This window comes from Bos javanicus, chromosome 12, assembly GCF_032452875.1.
Source record: "Bos javanicus breed banteng chromosome 12, ARS-OSU_banteng_1.0, whole genome shotgun sequence".
Taxonomy (NCBI): Eukaryota; Metazoa; Chordata; class Mammalia; order Artiodactyla; family Bovidae; genus Bos; species Bos javanicus.
The window spans coordinates 16,328,608-16,348,367 of NC_083879.1; the positions used below are offsets into that span (position 1 = coordinate 16,328,608).

Genomic DNA, 19,760 nt, shown 5'->3' on the forward strand with positions numbered 1-19,760 from the left:
AGATGGCAGCCCACCAAGTTTCCCCGTCCCTGGGACTCTCCAGGCAAGAACACTGGAGTGGGTTGCCGTTTCCTTCTCCAACGCATGAAAGTGAAAAGTGAAAGTGAAGTCGCTCAGTCGTGTCCGACTCTAGTGACCCCATGGACTGCAGCCTACCAGGCTCCTCCGTCCATGGGATTTTCTAGGCAAAAGTACTGGAGTGGGGTACCATTGCCTTCTCCGACATCTATCTATATGACACCATAAAAAGCAAAACTGCAGATACAGAAAATAGGTTAGTTGTTGCCAGGTGTTGAGACTGGGAAGGACGTGATTAACCTATGAAGAGGTACATGAGAACTTTTTGGAGTAGTGGGAAATTCCTGTGTTTTGATTATAGTGGTAGTTACACAATTGTGTACAGCCAAAATTCCTCAAATTTCCTGACTTAACTCTTAAATATATTGCATGAAGAGCAAGAGAGACAGACAGAAAGAGAGAGAGAGTGAAAACACAACAGCTTTATCAGGAGGACTCCATCCACCCTAGCTCACAGACAAATCTCTTAGCTTCTCAGAGGTGCAGTTTCCCCTTCAGAAAAATGAGGTTAATGATAAGCTATCTCTGAGGACTATTGTGGGAATTCAGAGGTATCTCATCTGAAAGTGACTGGCAAAACGGGTGTTCAGTATGTCCCAATCATCAAGAAAAAGGTAAGTCAGGAAGGGAGCTGATAGGGGCCAAAGTGTTCTCTGCCCAGAGCTTTATCCAGGTCATGGTGACCTTGGGGACAACTGTCCTCACCTTTTGCTGCTCCCAAAGAAAGGATGAGACACAGCCCCAGAAGCCAATCTGGTCCTGGGGGATTGATTTCAATGAATCATGCCCCCTGGGGCCCAGCTAATTTGTATATTTACTCTTGAGTCAATTTGGAACACTAGATGGCAAAAATAATACAGCAAGTGTTTCTTCAAGAGCTGTAAACTTCTGTTTTGGGGGCTTCCCTGGAGGTTCAGTGGTAGAAAATCCACCTGCCAATGCAGGAGATGAAAGAGGTGCAGGTTTGATACCTGGGTCAGGAAGGTCTCTGGAGTAGGGAATGGCCACCCACTCCAGTATTCTTGCCTGGAGAATCCCACAGACAGAGCAGCCTGGAGGGCTACAGTCCATGGGGTTGTAAGGAGTTGGACACGACTGAACGACGACAATAACAACCATGATCCAGCCTGGCCTGGATTTGGATATGCAGCTCAGGCGTCCTGTTAGGTAATCACTGAGAGAGTCAATTAATTTCATGGCATTTTATCATGAGTTCAGGTGCAGCTCAATTTACAAGTTTTCCTTTCAAAATCATTCAGCCATTAAAGCTGCATAATCTTAGGAGGTTTGGAAGACACATAATTGATAAATGTTTTTTCCCTCCACGCACCCTCTCTCATGTTTATTCATGCAGAGCGAAGGTTTTATAATTTACACAAAGGGCTGGTGTATCCAGCCCCCTGTGTTTCTGAAGGGGAGGAAAGATGATGCCATTCGGGAGTCACTGAAGGAGATTTGAGACTTGAAGGCAGAGAACTCCATCCCAGGTTCTGATGCTTTGGCTGCAAATACTGAGTTGGGGACTTGTGGCACCACGATTGTTACCCAAACAATAGATACCCAAACAGGCAAATGCTTGTTGGCTGGATGGTTAAATTGTGAAGAAAGCAGGGTTTGTCCTTAAAACACTTTCCTTCCCTCACTCCCTGTTTCTAACCATTGCTCCTTTTTATTGGTCTCTCTGCTTTTTAAAGATGCGGTAGCCCATCAGTCCTCAAACTTGACTGCCAATAAAAGCCATCTGGACATCTTTTAAATATACAGCTGCCCTGCCTGCCCATCAGATCAATTATATCAGATCCTCAGAGGGCAGGGCGTAAACGCCAGCATCTTATAAATCTCCCAAAACGATTCCATTGTGCAGCCAGGGTGTCAAACAACTGGGCTGGACCAGTGCTTCTCCAGGGGTGGCCTGGGAGTCCCCTAATCTCTGAGGATATTTGGGGAAAATGCAGACTCTAGGGCCCACCAGCCCTCTAAGCACTGACTCTCATGGTAGGATCTGAAACATTTGCTTTAAAACTCTCCAGGTGATTCTCAAGCATCCTTGAGTCTGATAATCAGCCCTACTCCTTGGATTTTTTTTTTTTTTTTGATGTGGACCTTTTAAAAAGTCTTAATTAAAATTTTTACAATATTGCTCTGCTTTATGTTTTGGTTTTTTGGTCGAAAGGCAGGTGGGATCTTAGTTCCCTGACCAGGGATCGAACCTGCACCGCCTGCCTTAGAAGGTGAAGTCTTAACCACTGGACCACCAGGGAAGTCCCAGTCCATCTCTTTCTCATGAATATGGCTCTCTAGTCTTTCAGTTCCTCAAAAGTAACCAGCTTCTTCCATCCTCTGGACCTTTGCATATTATACCTGTTCGATCAGAAGGCACTTTGCTGTCTCTTTGCCAGTAGGAAACTGGCAAATATATCAGTGACGGAGCTCTCTCTCCAGAAAGTCACTGTAAAGTGTGGCTTTTGGAGGAGAAAAGAGTAGGCACTGAAAGGCCTCGGTCCCCTCCCCCGGGGACAGTTAGGTTTACTAAGTCATCCAACTGGCACTGGACGTCATAGAGAGATTGCTACAGAGATGGTGGGAGAAAAGTCAGCAGGCTTGATGCGGGTATGGAAGGAACATTACATACAAGAGTAAGGAAGGAGAAAAGACTTAAGTGACGTGGCACCAAGCGGGTGGGAAGCGATGGAGCGGTAGCTCTGGGCAGCCAGTAAGCGAAGCTCTTCCAAGAGACACCTTAAGGGTACACTGCAGGACCAGGGGCATGTACTCTTGGAGGCCTGGGGGTGGGTGTCACCAAGAAGAAAGGGACGAAGGGGGGGGAGGGACAGCAAAAGGTAAGGCTGAGCGATGGGGGCATACCTAGGTGGAGGGCAGAACCACATCGGCTACCTCACATGGACAATGATGATGGGAAAATGTTGGGGGAGGCCTATTTTAATCTCTCAAATCTAGTGTAATTGGGAAAGGATAATTTAACATTGGTTAACATTTAGCTGCCTATCAACTGTAGATCTTTTAGGAAGGCTTCTACTCTTAGGACTTTCCTGGCGGTCCAGTGGCTAAGACTCCGTGTTCCCAGTGAAGGGGGCCAAGGTTTGATCCCTGGTCAGAGGACTAGATCCTGCATGCTGCAACTAAGAGATTTGTGCTAAGTCACTTTAGTCATGTCTGACTCTTTGCTGTGAACAGTAGCCCTCCAGGCTCCTCTGTCCACAGAGATTTTCAAGGCAACAACACTGGAATGGGTTGCCATGCCCTCCTCCAGGGGATCTTCCTGACCCAGGGATGGAACCCGCATCTCTTATGTCTCCTATATTGGCAGGCAGATTCTTTACCACTAATGCCACCTGGGAAGTCCAAGAGATCCCACATGTGGCAATGAAGATCCCACGTGCTGCAAGACTCAGCACAGCCAAATAAATAAATATAGATAAATAGATATTAAAAAAGAGAAGACATCTCTTTCATGACAGTGTTTCTCAAACTTAAATGAGAAAACCCATGGATTAACTGGGAATCCTATTAAACTGAAGATTCTGATACATTAGGTCTGGGGTGGGGATGAGATTCTGTTTTCTAAGCAGCTTTTGGGTGCCCCTGGCCTGAGCCTCAAACTTCGAGCAAGGAGGTTTGAACATTCTGACTCTTAACAGGGGGCCCCTGGTCTAGCCCAGCTCAACAATGCTGCCAGCCAGATCATTAACTCTTATGCTGTATTGCACAGAACTTTAGAATTAAATATTTGCATGCATTTCTAATCCTTTAAAAAGTTATTATTCCAAAAATTATATACAGTAACTATTAACCAAAATACTTATTTAAATGGAACTCCCCATTTTTTACATGCCTATTAATATTGGATTGGCCAAGAAGTTCATTTGGGTTTTTCTGTGAGACGGTATGGAAAAACCTGAATGAACTTTTTGACCAACCCAATATAAAAATCCCTGCCATTTTCCCAACCTGTCCCTGAGTTGTTACAGGTGAGATCGTGGGTACTGACTGGTTTATCTGTGTTTTTATGCTGGACCTAACGTGGATTACTAAGCATATGTAGACATTAGACATGAGAAAACATTTACACAATTTACTTTTTCCTTTTTTTTTTTTTTGGTCACCCACGCACAGCCTCAGTTGGTAAACTCTGTTTTACAAAAAATGGGGAGAGAGGACATTGTGGAAACAGCGGTCCTTGGCAGCTGAGAGTTTAATTATTGGAATTTTATTAGGAAACTGTCAGAGGAACTAGATTTCACAAGAGGCTCAGTCAGTACCGCTGACTTGTGTGGAGCATCAGCTGCGGTTATGGGATCACGGGCTGGCAGAGACATACCGTGTCCAACTCCCTAAGCAGTGCCAGCATTTAATCCGAGAGCACTGCACATCCTGGGGGCGGGGGTCAGAGAGCAAAGGTTAATAACAGCTCTACAGCTGCTGACTGATACAAGGTAGAGTAACTGCAGGGACAGTGGGCCTTGGAGCCACCCAGGTACACCGGGAGTCCAAGGGAATGTCTCTTCTGTATCAAGGATCAGTCCAAGATGGGCTTGTTTTAGGTGGACTGAGTTTCCTTACTTTTTACAATCGAGACCACAACTGTGCTCTAAGTCGTGTCTCACTTTTTTGCGACACCATGGACTGTAGCTGGCCAGGCTCTTCTGTCCATGGAATTCTCCAGGCAAGTATATGGAGTGAGTTGCCATCTCCTTCTCCAGGGGACTTCCCTACCCAGGGATTGAACCCCTATCTCCTGCTTTGGCAGGCGGGTTCTTTACCCCTGAGCCACCTGGGAAGCCCATGTGTATTTAGGTCGATAAAATCACTAGATTGGCTGAGACTTGAAAAGCCCCTCTAGTCCAGTGCATTGCCTCAGCCAGGCTCGAATGGCATAATTTCCAAACAAACAGGAATCCATCCCCTTTTAAACACTCTGCCGAAAGGTCTGTTTCGCAACTCTTCTCCCAATAACTTCTCTCTGCTGGCATCTCTCACAGTCAGGAAACACTTGTTTATGTCTAATACAAATCAACTTTAAAAAGTTAACCAGCTCTCATTAAAAGTCCAGTAAGTCCTTGGTATTCCTGGGGACATGAGCATGACGGGGCATGGTTCCTGCCCATGTCTCACTAGTTAGAACTCAACTCTTCTGTAAAAGGTTGCTAATCTTTCCTTCAGAAATAATTTCCCCCCTGAACCCCTACAGGCTTCCCTGGTAGCCCAGATGGTAAAGAATCTGCCTATAATGCAGGAGACTTGAGTTTGATTCCTGGGTGAGGAAGGTCCCCTGAAGAAGGGAATGGCAACCCACTCCTGTATTCTTGCCTGGGGAATCCCAAGGACAGAGGAGCCTGGCGGGCTACAGTCCATGGGGTCACAAAGAGTTGGACACAACTGAAGCGACTTAGCATACACGCACATAAGCCCCCATATTTCATTTATAAATTTGTTATAGCAGGGATCACATTCTGCTTTTGATTACATCTTCCCCGTGCATATTATCTCTCTGCTGGATTAACCTGCTTTAGACAGAAAATGGAGACGATGGGAGGGGTTCAAGCCATCCTAGCTCAGGGCTCTTTGTCAAATACTTTGAGAAAACTTCAAAGGAGGATTTAAGCGTTACTTTCCAATGTTCAATATCTTTGCCAGAGCAGAAACTTGATTAAGTACTTCTTAAATGAAAATGAATGTTCCAAGCACAAGAAGTGGACACAGTCTTCACTGTGGCTTTATTTGCTGTAGCAAAGGATGGAAGCAACCTATTCATTTATCGGCCACTGGTTAGATACAGGTTGGCACAGCCATATGACAGCATACTATGCATCTGTTGAAAAGATTGAGGCAGGTCTCTATCTGCCAACATGGAGCAATCTCAAAGGTATGGTGTGACGAAAACACACAATGTTGTGTATGGCATGATGACATTTCCAGTAAAAAGATGTGTGTGTAACAAGAGCACAGAATGTTTCTAGAAGGATACAAACTGAGGGACTGGGACAGAGGGAGTGGTGGGCTGATGAACCAGCCCTCAGGGGATAAAAAACCCTATCTGTAGAGTCTGATTGTTTCTGTGGTGTAAATACCCTCATCCTGGCCAACTTCAAAATAATACGGTCTGACAACTGGAGCCAACTAGAACCAATATGAGCTGGCTCATAGGGGTGGGAAGGTGGCAGGCTTTCCACTGTAGAGCCTTTAGTACAATTTTACTTTCTGATGTCATACTTGGATAGACTAAAATGTTAATAATAAACTCTTAAATTTTGAAAGGACTTCCCTGGTGGCCCAGTGGCTAAGAGTCCGTGTTCCCAATGCAGGGGGCCCACATTCCACCCCTGGTCGGGGAACTAGATCCCACATGCTGCAACTAAGAGTTCGCATGCCCCAACTAGAGACCCCTTATACTGCAATGAAGACCTGGTTCAGCTCAGTTCAGTTCAGTTGCTCAGTTGTGCCCGACTCTTTGCGACCCCATGAATCGCAGCACGCCAGGCCTCCCTGTCCATCACCAACTCCCGGAGTTCACCCAGACTCACGTCCATCGAGTCAGTGATGCCATCCAGCCATCTCATCCTCTGTCATCCCCTTCTCCTCCTGCCCCCAATCCCTCCCAGCATCAGAGTCTTTTCCAATGAGTCAACTCTTCGCATCAGGTGGCCAAAGTACTGGAGCTTCCACTTTAGCATCATTCTTTCCAAAGAAATCCCAGGGCTGATCTCCTTCAGAATGGACTGGATGGATCTCCTTGCAGTCCAAGGGACTCTCAAGAGTCTTCTCCAACACCACAGTTCAAAAGCATCAATTCTTCGGCGCTCAGCTTTCTTCACAGTCCAACTCTCACAGCCAAATAAAGAATTTATCTCAAAAAAAAAATCCTGAGATTACATGGGTTAAAAAAAGAAAGGTAACTAGTGGGATGTCCACTAGAGTGAAAAAATAAAAAAAGGAACTAGCATTAAAAACCTAAAAAAAAAATCTTTTAAGAAAAACTGTCCTGCTTTGATTGCTATATTCCATTGCCTTCCAGTCTGCAAGACTCTAGTTTTCTTCCCTTGATAGTATTCTGCTTACCTGTAGCTGTTCAGTCCTCCTGGTCAGGACCTATCAAGGCAGTCTTACATACAAAAGACAACACTTAGCCCTCTCGATATGTAGGGAAGACCACTACCTTGAACGTGTAGAAGCTGCAGGAATATTAGGCCAGAAAAGAGCCATCTCCAAAGACTGCTGCTGGAGGAGCCGGGACACACAGCTTAAGCACAAGAGCCCAACTCTGCAGCGGCTGTGTGGGTGAGGGACACCTCGGGAAGTCAGGATGTGACCACGCCAAACAACAGCCTACCCGAGGGAGCCAGTTACAGCAGAATTCTTCAGCACTCTGAGCATCCTCTGCACGCATCCTTCTGCAGCATCACCTCTACCAGCCAGTGTGAGGCCCAGACTAGGGAGGAGACGCCAGGGACCGCCAGCCCCAAAGATTCCTCCTCGAATCACTTAGAAGCCCTTTCACACCAATCCCCAAGTCTGGCTTTTGGGCACAAGTGGGTTCCATGTGTTCCTGAGAATTTGTGTCTTACCTTTCATTTTGACCTCCTCGTGGTCTGACTCCCGCCAACTTACTCTTCAGCTTTCAGCTAAAATATTTCTCCTTTGGGGGTTTCCTCTGTTGTAAGCCCCTCTCACCCTGCCCTCATCAATTACTCATAGCACCTGGCAGTGGTGTGTTTTTCCTGATCAGTCGCTCTTGATCAGCTGAGCTCAAGGCCTGCCTCATTTGCGGGCATATTTCCCAAACCTGGCACATGTAGGGCCTCAGTGCATGTTGGCTGAATGAATAACTCATGAAACCTTCAGAAGACGTCCGATATGGGGAACATTTTATTTGGAGAGATCTTGATTGAGCATTATTTTATCTTCATTTTCCATTAAGGCAATAACATTCCTCCTGGAGGCAGACGGGGAGGAGAATCGTCTGGGGGCTACATTAAGTGCAGATTAAGACAAAGCCAACCACTTTGCAATCAAATGCATTAGAAATACAGATTATGGGCTAGGAGAAGCCATATCTTGGCTTCCTGAGCCCACTGACAAGGAGCAGACTGGGATAATGCATTTCAGTCGCTTTGAAAAATGACTAAGTTCCACTACACACCCCTAAAGCAGATACCTCCTCCATGAACACGTTCACCATGACAGAAGGGGTCTGGCATCAGTGCCCAATGCTCTGTTGCTATTTAGCCTTTGGTAAGTTTTCAAGGAAATTGCAGGCTATTAGAACTGCTCAAGAGTACAGTGTTCCTTGGGTTTTGTTTAAGAATTCTTTAAATATCCAGTAAATTAACTCTTCATAAAGCGACTGTGCCTGTTCCTAGCCAGCTTGATACCTGGCTAGGTATGTGTATATGTGAGGGTGTTGGTGGGGGTCAAGTTTGGGGTTGAGGTGGGGGCACTGTTCATTGGCACATATGACCCCTGGGCATTTGGGGGTACCAAAAAAGTAAACATTGATCCTATGGCCCGGCAGACATCATATGCACTATGATCTAAGAGCTAATGAAATCAGAACAAGCAGTTCCCAGTCGCCAGATATTTAGCCACACTGTATAACTAGATCTAATAAAACATTAGTCACGCAGTTGTGTCTGACTCTGTGCGACCCCATGGACTGTAGCCCGCCAGGCTCCTCTGTCCATCGAATTCTCCAGGCAAGAATACTGGACTGGGCTGCTGTTTCCTTCTCCAAGATCTAATGCTGCTGCTGCTGCTAAGTCGCTTCAGTCATGTCCGACTCTGTGCGACCCCATAGATGGCAGCCCACCAGGCTCTGCCGTCCCTGGGATTCTCCAGGCAAGAACACTGGAGTGGGTTGCCATAATACACAGGGCTAAATGCACAGAGGCAGCACCTGAGACCAGAAACTTTGTTATGACTCCACACTGCCCTCTAGTGGTTTGCTGCTCAATGACCCCCCTCCTTGAACACTTCCTTCCACCAACAGTTAAGAATCTATCTGAAGGCATGGTATTTAAGATAGTAGATCTGGTCAGAGCCCAGATCCTAGGGTTAAAAACAGAGGGCTTCTCATTGACTGAAAAAATAAAATCTGATGACATCTGGGACCCTAGTTTTGAGAAAATGTTCTGATGATAAGTCTTCGTTCTGGAGATTAGTAAACACAGTTCTAAGAAAATGTTCTGATGATATGTCTTAGGTCTGGAGGTTACCAGACACTCTTGGGGACCCCAATACAGCCTGACTTGTCAGATGACCCAGAAGGCCCAAGAGGAGGGTGGCCAGCAGAGGGGAGCCACAGAGAGGGCAGGTTCTGCCGGGGTGGAGAGCAAAGTCACAACAGGTAGACCCAGGTAGAAGGGCAACAGGAAGGAGGCTTGTAACAGAGCAAACGCTGGCCTCCAGAAGCCAGCTTTAGGCTGGTTTCACGATTCTCCCCTCCGATGATTCTCCCCTCCTGGTTCTCACCCCGAACAAGAAGGCAGACAACGTAAGCTGGTTTGAAAGATTATGTTAAAATGAACTACACTTGAGACTTCTATACCTGACTACAACGGCAAAGGCAGGAAAGGTGCCTGGGAAGAAAGATCTCTTTTTCTCTACATTTTCAAAGAAGCAATCAATTCAATGATAAAAAAATATTTGTAAGAGACTGGGTCTTTTGCAAAGAATAAAGCACTTTTTGTTAAATACATGAAGGCTACTTGGCGGAACAGATATACATTTTTTTTTTGGAACTGTGAATAATGTCATCGAGTTGAAACTTTGGAATGGCTGACTCCTCCCGTGTTTCCTGGGGGCACCAGGCATGAGCAGCCAGAGACCCACACACACCCCCTACCCCGCCCACTGGGCCTTACACCCTCTTCATTCCTTTCCCCATGAGGCAAGCGAACACGGTCATGACCATCTTGGGGTTCACTTCCACCAAGTCTTCTGGAAGCGCATACACTCTCGCTCCAATTTTTCGGGCCATAGAGATGGCATACCTAAAAGAGAAAAGAGGAGGGATGAGGGGAGCCTGAGCAAGTATGAAGGGGACCCCTCAGGGTCAGAGTTATTGTCATTCTATATAATATATACTATACACTCTATGAAAGAAAGTGAAAATGTTGGTGACTCAGGCGTGTCTGACTCTTTGTAACCCTATGGACTATAGCCTGCCAGGCTCCTCTGTCCATGGAATTCTCCAGGCAAAAATTCTGGAATGGGTTGCCATTCCCTTCTCCAGGGGATCTTCCCGGACCCAGGGATCAAACCCGGGCTTTCTGCATTGCAGGCAGATTCTTTACCATCTGAGCCTCCAGCGGAGCCTTCTACACTGTAAACTACCTACTGTGCCGAGGTCACTCCTGGTACGGCTGCAGCCAATCAATCACTGGCTTCCTCTCGAGGTTTGTGGGCAAGTCTTAGCTTGACAAAGCTCCCAACTCCATCAAACTTGCTGTCCAGCCTCGTGATAATCACCAAATGTATCACTTGTCCTTAAAGAGCTTCCTAGCTCCCACCACTTTTGGTGCTTACTTGCTTGGGGTCTACTGTGGCAGAAAAAGTCACAGACTTGAACAAGAGTGTGTGATAGGGAAGGACCGCAGACTCCACTTCAGCTACAGAACATTGTTTACAAGGCAGAAAAAAAAAAAGAGGAAATGCATCTGTAATACCATGACCCTACCCATCAATTCTTTATTTTTTTTAAATCTTTTTTGGCTGCAAGGAATATGGGATCTTAGTTCCCTGACCAGGAATCGAACCCACGCCCCCTGCTTTGGAAGCTCAGAGTCTTAACCACTGGAGCTCCAGGGAATTTCACCCTGCCCCCTTTCTTTTCTTTTCTTCCCCGTCCATTCTTTTCTTCCTTTTTCCATTCTAATTCTTGCCCACATGCATGTGTATTTATTTATGCTACTATGATCGTAGAATAACCAGAGTTTTATATTACACATTTTTCACATAAGATTACCATAGCTGCATCAGAATATTTTTGCTCTGTTTATAGTTACAGGAAGATAGTTTTATTAGTTGTAGTCTACTTGCAAATGAGCCCACACTATTATTATCTGGCAGTTCTTTTATTCTGCTCATTTGTTATCTAGCAACCTCTTACAATGGTTGCTCCAGAGATTCTTCATTCCGCCCAAGGCCCCGTGACTCCCTCCACTCTTCTGAAATAACTTTACTCATACTTTAGCGATCACATTAATTTAAGAGCTCCAGGCAAGGGTAGCCCCATTCTTTCTCCTTGTCCATCTCTCAGTCACTTCCTCCATATTAATGATTAATGAAGTACAATTAATTTTTCCATTATAAAATATAGAGGAAAAGTTGTTCAAAAATTAGAAAACAGAACTTAAAAAATATGCATGATCTTGCCACCATAGCCATTTTTAGGATTCTATATTTGGGGCTTCTCTGGCAGCTCAGATGGTAAAGAATGTGCCTGACATGCAGGAGACCCAGGTTCCATGGGGGAAGATCCCCTGGAGATAGGAACGGATACCCACTCCAGTAAGAATACTAGAGAATTCCATGGGCAGAGGAACCTGGCAGGCTACAGTCCATGGAGTTGCAAAAGAGTCAGCGACTACACAAGAACAACCCTCACTCTGCGTGTAACGCAAAGAGCAGCTGCTCTCAAACCAGTGACGACTCTGGCCTTGAACCCCACCCCTGCCCAGGTACATCCATGGATATTCACAAATAGGGCATTTAACTCCGCACCCACCATGTACAAACTCTACTCAGGAAACCTCCTATAGATTTTGATAAGGAAATTAGTGTTAGGCAATTGTAGGCTTGCTTATCAGTTGGAAGTCAACTGTTTTCCATTTCAATTGTTACCAGTTGTGTTCTTGTCTTGTTCCCTCTCACACCTGGAACCTTAAACTGTCACTGCACAGTAGCAGATATAAGGGTGATGGGACGCAGTAAGTCACGAGAAGGAAAAGCATCAGTAGTGAAACTGAATTGTCTGCATGGAGGCATGGGCACTCGACCCCACAGCCACCCTTCCCTCCCTGACCTCGGGCTTGTTCACGTACTTTGCGTTGTTGAGTTTCTCTTCTTCATTCAGGTTCTCCGTCTTCAGAAGGTCATAGTTAATGGAACCTGGCTGAATGGCATCGATGAGATCAAGGACCGGCAGACTTGTGCTGATCTTCGGGTCCTGCACAGAGAGAAAGCATGGGCTTCATCAATATGCTCCCAGGTTACTTCTGTTTGGCTCAAGGAAAGTGGGTGGTTCTTTTCAATTTTTGGTTGCTCCATGTGGCATGTTCCCTGATAGCTCAGCTGGTAAAGAATCCGCCTGCAATGCAGGAGACCCCAGTTCAATTCCTGGGTAGGGAAGATCTGCTGGAGAAGTGATAGGCTACCCACTCCAGTACTCTTGGGCTTCCCTTGTAGCTCAGCTGGTAAAGAATCCACCTTATTGGGAGACCTGGGTTCGAAAGATCCCCTGGAGAAGGGAAAGGCTACCCACTCCAGTATTCTGGCCTGGAGAATTCCATGGACTGTATAGTCATGGAGTTGCAGAGTCAGACAAGACTGAGCAACTTTCACTTTCACTTTCCATGTGCCATGTGGGAGCTTAGTTCCCTGACCAGGGATGGAACTTGTGTCTCCTGCATTGGAAATGTGGAGACTTAACCACTGGACCGCCAAGAAAGTCCCTTCTCTTTCCTTTTAAATATGAAATATACACGTCCTGGTCTGGGAAATGCCACAGTGTGGCACCTGCTGTTTCAAACCAAGTGCTGTTTCTCTAGGGGGCGTCAGCAGCTTCCTGGTGGCTCACTATGCAGAGGAAACCCACTGTCTGCCAACAGGCAGGGAGTCATTCACCCAGAGCTGTGAATGCACAAAACTCTGCTCTCTCTCTTGGGTACCTGAGAGTACAGACAGGGAGAGGCGACTGCATGTCACCATCTGAGCACAGTCAAGTCTAAACTAGAGATCTCTTCAAAAAAATTAGAGATACCAAGGGAACATTTCATGCAAAGATGGGCTCGATAAAGGACAGAAATGGTATGGACCTAACAGAAGCAGAAGATATTAAGAAGAGGTGGCAAGAATACACAGAAGAACTGTACAAAAAAGATCTTCACGACCCAGATAATCACGATGGTGTGATCACTGACCTAGAGCCAGACATCCTGGAATGTGAAGTCAAGTGGGCCTTAGCAAGCATCACTATGAACAAAGCTAGTGGAGGTGATGGAACTGCAGTTGAGTTATTTTAAATCCTGAAAGATGATGCTGTGAAAGTGCTGCACTCAATATGTCAGCAAATTTGGAAAACTCAGCAGTGGCCACAGGACTGGAAAAGGTCAGTTTTCATTCCAATCCCAAAGAAAGACAATGCCAAAGAATGCTCAAACTACTGCACAATTGCACTCATCTCACATGCTAGTAAAGTAATGCTCAAAATTCTCCAGGCTTCAGCAATACGTGAACCCTGAAGTTCCTGATGTTCAAGCTGGTTTTAGAAAAGGCAGAGGAACCAGAGATCAAATTGCCAACATCTGCTGGATCATCAAAAAAGCAAGAGAGTTCCAGAAAAACATCTATTTCTGCTTTATTGACTATGTCAAAGCCTTTCACTGTGTGGATCACAATAAACTGTGGAAAATTCTGAAAGAGATGGGAATACCAGACCATCTGACCTGCCTCTTGAGAAATATGTATGTAGGTCAGGAAGTAACAGTTAGAACTGGACATGGAACATTAGACTGGTTCCAAATAGGAAAAGGAGTACGTCAAGGCTGTATATTGTCACCCTGCTTATTTAACTTCTATGCAGAGTACATCATGAGAAACACTGGACTGGAAGAAACACAAGCTGGAATCAAGATTGCCGGGAGAAATATCAATAACCTCAGATATGCAGATGACACCACCCTTATGGCAGAAAGTGAAGAGAAACTAAAAAGCTTCTTGATGAAAGTGAAAGAGGAGAATGAAAAAGTTGGCTTAAAGCTCAACATTCAGAAAATGAAGATCATGGCATCCGGTCCCATCACTTCATGGGAAATAGATGGGGAAACAGTGGAAACAGTGTCAGACTTTATTTTGGGGGGCTCCAAAATCACTGCAGATGGTGACTGCAGCCATGAAATTAAAAGACGCTTACTCCTTGGAAGGAAAGTTATGACCAACCTAGATAGCATATTCAAAAGCAGAGACTTTACTTTGCCAACAAAGGTCCGTCAAGTCAAGGCTGTGGTTTTTCCTGTGGTCATGTATGAATGTGAGAGTTGGACTGTGAAGAAGGCTGAGTGCCGAAGAATTGATGCTTTTGAACTGTGGTGTTGGAGAAGACTCTTGAGAGTCCTTGGACTGCAAGGAGATCCAACCAGTCCATTCTGAAGGAGATCAGCCCTGGGATTTCTTTGGAAGGAATGATGCTAAAGCGGAAACTCCAGTACTTTGGCCACCTCATGCGAAGAGTTGACTCATTGGAAAAGACTCTGATGCTGGGAGGGATTGAGGGCAGGAGGAGAAGGGGACGACAGAGGATGAGATGGCTGGATGGCATCACTGACTCGATGGACGTGAGTCTGAGTGAATTCCGGGAGTTGGTGATGGACAGGGAGGCCTGGTGTGCTGCGATTCATGGGGTTGTCCAACTGGACACAACTGAGCGACTGAACTGAACTGAAGTCTAAACACCTCATACCTCGAGGGTCCAAATCAGAGTCAATTCTAACCAAGAAACAAGACACAGGACCCCTGCAAGATGTTAGGTCTCCAGCACAGGCCCTCTGCAGAGGTACAAAAATATTAAAAAAAAAAAAAAAAAAAAAGATCGGAAGGATAGGGACTTCCTTGGTTGCAGTCCAGTGGTTAAGACTCTTCCAATGAAAATAAAAAAAGACTCTTCCAATGGAGGGGGTAAGGGTTCGATCCCTGGTCGGGGAACTAAGATCCCACACTCTGCGCAGCACGGCCAAGAAATAAAAATGAATGAAATAATTATAATAAAACAATGTAAAAAATAGGATGGGTCCATTTTTACTTATTTCTGGGCAATATAAGTGAAAGTCACTCAGTCCTGTCCAACTCTCTGCAACCCCATGGACTACAGCCTACCAGGCTCCTCTGTCCCTGGAACTCTCCAGGCAAGAATACTGGAGTGGGCTGCCATTTCCCTCTCCAGGGGATCTTCCCAACCCAGGGATCGAACCCAGGTCTCCTATATTGCAGGCAGACTCATTACTGTCTGAGTCACCAGGGAAGCCCAGGTAATATAAGACCTACCACAAAATTAAAATCAATATACATATAACCATTTCTAATTTCCATTATTAGCCAGAGCTTCTATCTCCATAGAATCTTTTGGTGAAGAAGCACAAGGAAAGGAAAATGGAAAGACTAGAGTTTCAGCTTCTTCCCTACTTTCTTCCCACAGTCTTGGGGGGCTGATGGGCAGCGAGATGGTCAGCAGTCAGCAGCGTTCATAGGTGAGGGGGGACCAGGACTGTCTCCACAGTGGCTAATGCGGGGTGGGCTATGCTCATTTTTTGAAATTTCACTTAAAATCCCAGTCTAATGGGGGGTGGGCTAATGAGGGGTGGGCTATGCTCATTTTTTGAAATTTCACTTAAAATCCCAGTCTGGTGCTCTGTGATGACCTAGAGGAGTAGGACAGGGGGATGGGAGGGAGGCTCAAGAGGGAGGTGATATATGTATTATTATGGCTCATTCACATTGTTGCACAGCAGAAACCAACACGACATTGTAAAAATTAAAAAACAACAAAAATAAATCGTGTTTCTTTCTTTTTTTTTTTTTTTTTGATCTATTCTGTAATGACTTGGTGAGAAGACAGGAGAAAATTCACCCTGAGCATCACAAGGAGAAAAAAATTATCAAACATTCCAAAGAGGAACACCCCAGAAACTGCCAGGTAATGCAAAGGGCTGCGTTCCTGTAAAGTGGCAGCTGTTCTACCAAGAGACGCACTCCCGGGACTGTTTAACCAACGTTTCATACCACAGTCACGTGATCTACAGATACACTCTGCTCTAGAACTTCACCTTGCAGGGAGAGGTGCTTTCCATTCCCTAGTGGACACCACCTGCAATTACTAGCTGTGACTTCAGGAGTTAAATGAGCCCACAGATTCCTCATCATACAATCAGGAAAATGGTGGGACTTCCCTCGTGGATCAGTGGTTAAGACTCCATGCTTCCGTCACAGGGGGCACAGGTTCGATCCCTGGTCAGGGAACTAAGATCCCACATGCCATGCAAAGCGGTAAAAAAAAAAAAAAAAATCAGGGAAATGGTAAAGCTATCTTTACGATATCTGTGAACAAGAAGGCCTTACAAACAAGGCCCTGGTCCTCAGAGTGCAGTCCATCCTGGGAGCACCCTTCACCACCTTCCCTGATCTCTTTCTGGAAAGATTTGCTCATGTCGATCACCAGTCTCTGCTTCAACTGCTGCTCAGCTCTTCAGACCAAATGAATGATTAGTGGAGGGCAGACAGAGCTGGCTGTTTCCTGTGCTGAGCTCACAGAGTCCAGGCACCCCTGGTATAGCCCAGCCCAGAGATATATCCCTTGCCCTTTCCAGGAGGGGAGAGATTTTCACTTTTCTCTTGATTTTGAAGCAGAGGATCGACATCATGACAAACTGCCTCATCCACCCTGTTAATATAACTCTGAAGGGGTCCCTCCCCCAATCTTGACCTTTAAATCAAGAAAATGTAGTTACGACAGGACGCCGACACTATACTGTGGATCAAGTGCTCAGGGCCCTTGAGAAAGAATCCAGCTAATGTTTAAAACATGAGATGAGAAATGTAATAAAATATAATGCTGTTATTAATAAAAACGGGATTTGGATACACGTACACAATTTGCTTTTTTTCTTAAAAAAAAAAGAAAAAGAAAATACCCCATGGGAGATCTTCTAGCATTTTACATCTCACCCTCATCATGTTAACAATCTGAACCATGGAGCTGTGCACGCTTAAAAAAATACTATATTTTATATTACTTTGGAAGAACGATGCCTAAAATCCCTTATAAAAAATGACTGGATTTTTTAAATTAATTATTAGGGAGGAAAATGACAAGAAATTTGTCAATGAAACGGCCTATGAACATCAAAACAATAATGGGTCATTCAAGCAAAATCAAAATGGGAGGGGTGCCTCAAAGACCTCATACTGAAGGTCACTCTTGAAGACAGAGTGAAAGCAATAAAGATAAGCATAAAGCTCAGGGGGCCGCACGCAGGAGACAAAGCACGTTACCTTGAAACTAGAGATGCATGAATTCTTCTCCGCTTCCTTCAGTGTTTCATTTACCCAGTTGACAATAGTGTCATCATTGACCTTCTGCCCGCCTCCAATGTCTTCAAGAATATTCAACGTGTACCTGAACAAAACCAAGAATGATTTCTGGAGAAAAGCCACTAAAGAATTCACAATTGTATAGCACAGGGAACTCTTCTCCATACTCTGCTGCTGCTGCTAAGTTGCTTCAGTTATGTCCAGCACTGTGTGACCCCATAGACAGCAGCCCACAAGGCTCCTCCGTCCATGGGATTTTCCAGGCAAGAGTACTGGAGTGGGGTGCCATTGCCTTCTCCATCTCAATACTCTATAATGACCTAAATGGGAAAAGACTCTAAAAGACACTGGATATATGTATTTGTATAACTGAATCACTTTGCTGTTCAGCAGAAAGTAACACAACATTGTAAGTCAACTATACTCCAATAAAAATTTTAAAAAATATATGAAGAAGAATTCACTATTCACAGAGTTGCCAGCATAGAAGTTTTTATTTTTTCCTGTCGCAGAAGATGGCCTGGATACCATTGCAGTTGACGAACAAAGAATATGTAATAACACTAGTTCCTTTTAGAATAACAAAATAGAACTTTATATGTAGAATGTGATGCAGAGCAAATACCACCGTCATCGTGGGAAGGCAAAGCAGAAGGGAAGCAAGGAGAGAAAAATGAAGCAAAGGCTTTGAACCAGTGGTGCTTTTCTTAAAGGAACCATGAAAATCAAGGAACAATTCAATGTTAGGCAAGCCCATAGCCCAAGCACATATATTCAGACAAGACTATCATTCAAAAAGACATATGCACCCCTATGTTCAGAGCAACACCATTCACAATAGGCAAGACATGGAGACAACCTGAATGTCCTCTGATAATGGATAAAGGAGACACACACACACACACACACACACACACAGGAATAGTACTCGACACAAAAAGCATGAAATAACACCATTTACAGCAACACGGATGAAACTAGAGGTGATCGTACTAAGTGAAGTAGGCCAGAAAGAGAAAGACAAACACCATATGATATCTCTTATACGTGGAATCTAAAATAGGACACGCATGAACCTATCTACAAAACAGAAACAGATTCACAGACACGGAGAATAGACTTCTGTCTGCCGAGGGGGAAAGGGGTGGGGAAGGGAGGTATTGGAAGTATTTGGGGTTAGCAGATACAAACTGTTAATTATAGAATGAGATAAACAACAAGGCCCCACTCTATAGCACAGAGAACTGTATTCAACATCCTGTGACAAACCACAATGGGAAAAATATGGAAAAGAATGTATAAACATACATATATATATATGTGCATGTATACCTGAATCACTCTGCTGTACAGCAGAAATTAACACAGCATTGTAAATCAGCTACAGGTCAATAAAAAAGGAAAAGCCCGACCAGCTAACATAAGAAAGAAAAAACATAAAAGTTTCCCCGGTATAAGACAGAAGTAGAAATTATTCTCTAGTTAATCTCTAGTTTGAGAGTAAGAACGATGGTATGGGGAGGGAGGAGGGAGGAGGGTTCAGGATGGGGAACACATGTATACCTGTGGTGGATTCATTTTGATATTTGGCAAAACTAATACAATTATGTAAAGTTTAAAAATAAAATAAAAAAAAAAAAAAAAAAAGAACTGCCTTTGAGACACACGATTATGAGAAGTGTGGTGGTGGGGAACATTACGATGCTTCAAACTCTTAAAATTCCAGGGAGCAGAGAAGACTCACCATTCCCCAAGCTGATCCCTCTCAAAAGGGAAATAGAGAGGCAAGCAGTGAGCAAGTGGGCAGGTCGGCTGGCCTCAGGGTTCAGTCTTGTTAAGGGGGAGAGGGAGGTGGTCAAATTACCCACGAAAGACTAGGGTTTCAGTGTGCATCGTCCAAACTGAAATTCAAGTCTCCGGCCTGTCTGGAGGGCCTCCCTAAATGAGGTCACCCTCCGCCCGGGGTTTTGCTTACATAACCCATTGGGTGTCTTCCTCCAGTTAACGCTTCTGTGGAAAACACCGTCCTTCATGATCTCCCACACAGCTTTCAAGTGTTATCTCTGAAAAAGGAGTAATGACCCACTTTCTTCAGATGAAAGCACTTCCCCATCACTGGTGATGAGGAGGAAAAGAGCTTCTGCAACTTGTCTTTAGCAAAAAATAAAATTCGGTGGCGGGGGGGGGGGAGTGCTTCCCTGGTGGCTCAGTGGTAAAGAATCTGCCTGCCAAACTAGAAGACATAAGCGATGCAGGTTCAGTCCCTGGGTTGGGAAGATCCTTGGGAGGAGGAAATGGCAACCCACTCCAGTATTCTTGCCTGGAAAATCCCACGGACAGAGGATCCTGGCGGGCCACAGTCC

General features: G+C 45.0%; 1 protein-coding gene across 2 annotated transcripts in view; it reads right to left on the reverse strand.

The window, feature by feature from the left end:
* Positions 1-7,944: 7,944 nt before the first annotated feature.
* LCP1 (lymphocyte cytosolic protein 1) overlaps positions 7,945-19,760 on the reverse strand; it is a 106,629-nt gene continuing 94,813 nt past the window's right edge. For both annotated transcript variants that reach the window (XM_061434580.1, XM_061434579.1), the window contains exons 14-16: positions 17,359-17,482; positions 12,138-12,262; positions 7,945-10,085 (exon numbers count right to left, since the gene is read on the reverse strand). In XM_061434580.1, the coding sequence (XP_061290564.1) occupies positions 9,953-10,085; positions 12,138-12,262; positions 17,359-17,482 (382 nt within the window). In that variant the 3' untranslated portion in view covers positions 7,945-9,952. The remainder of the gene's footprint in view (positions 10,086-12,137; positions 12,263-17,358; positions 17,483-19,760) is intronic.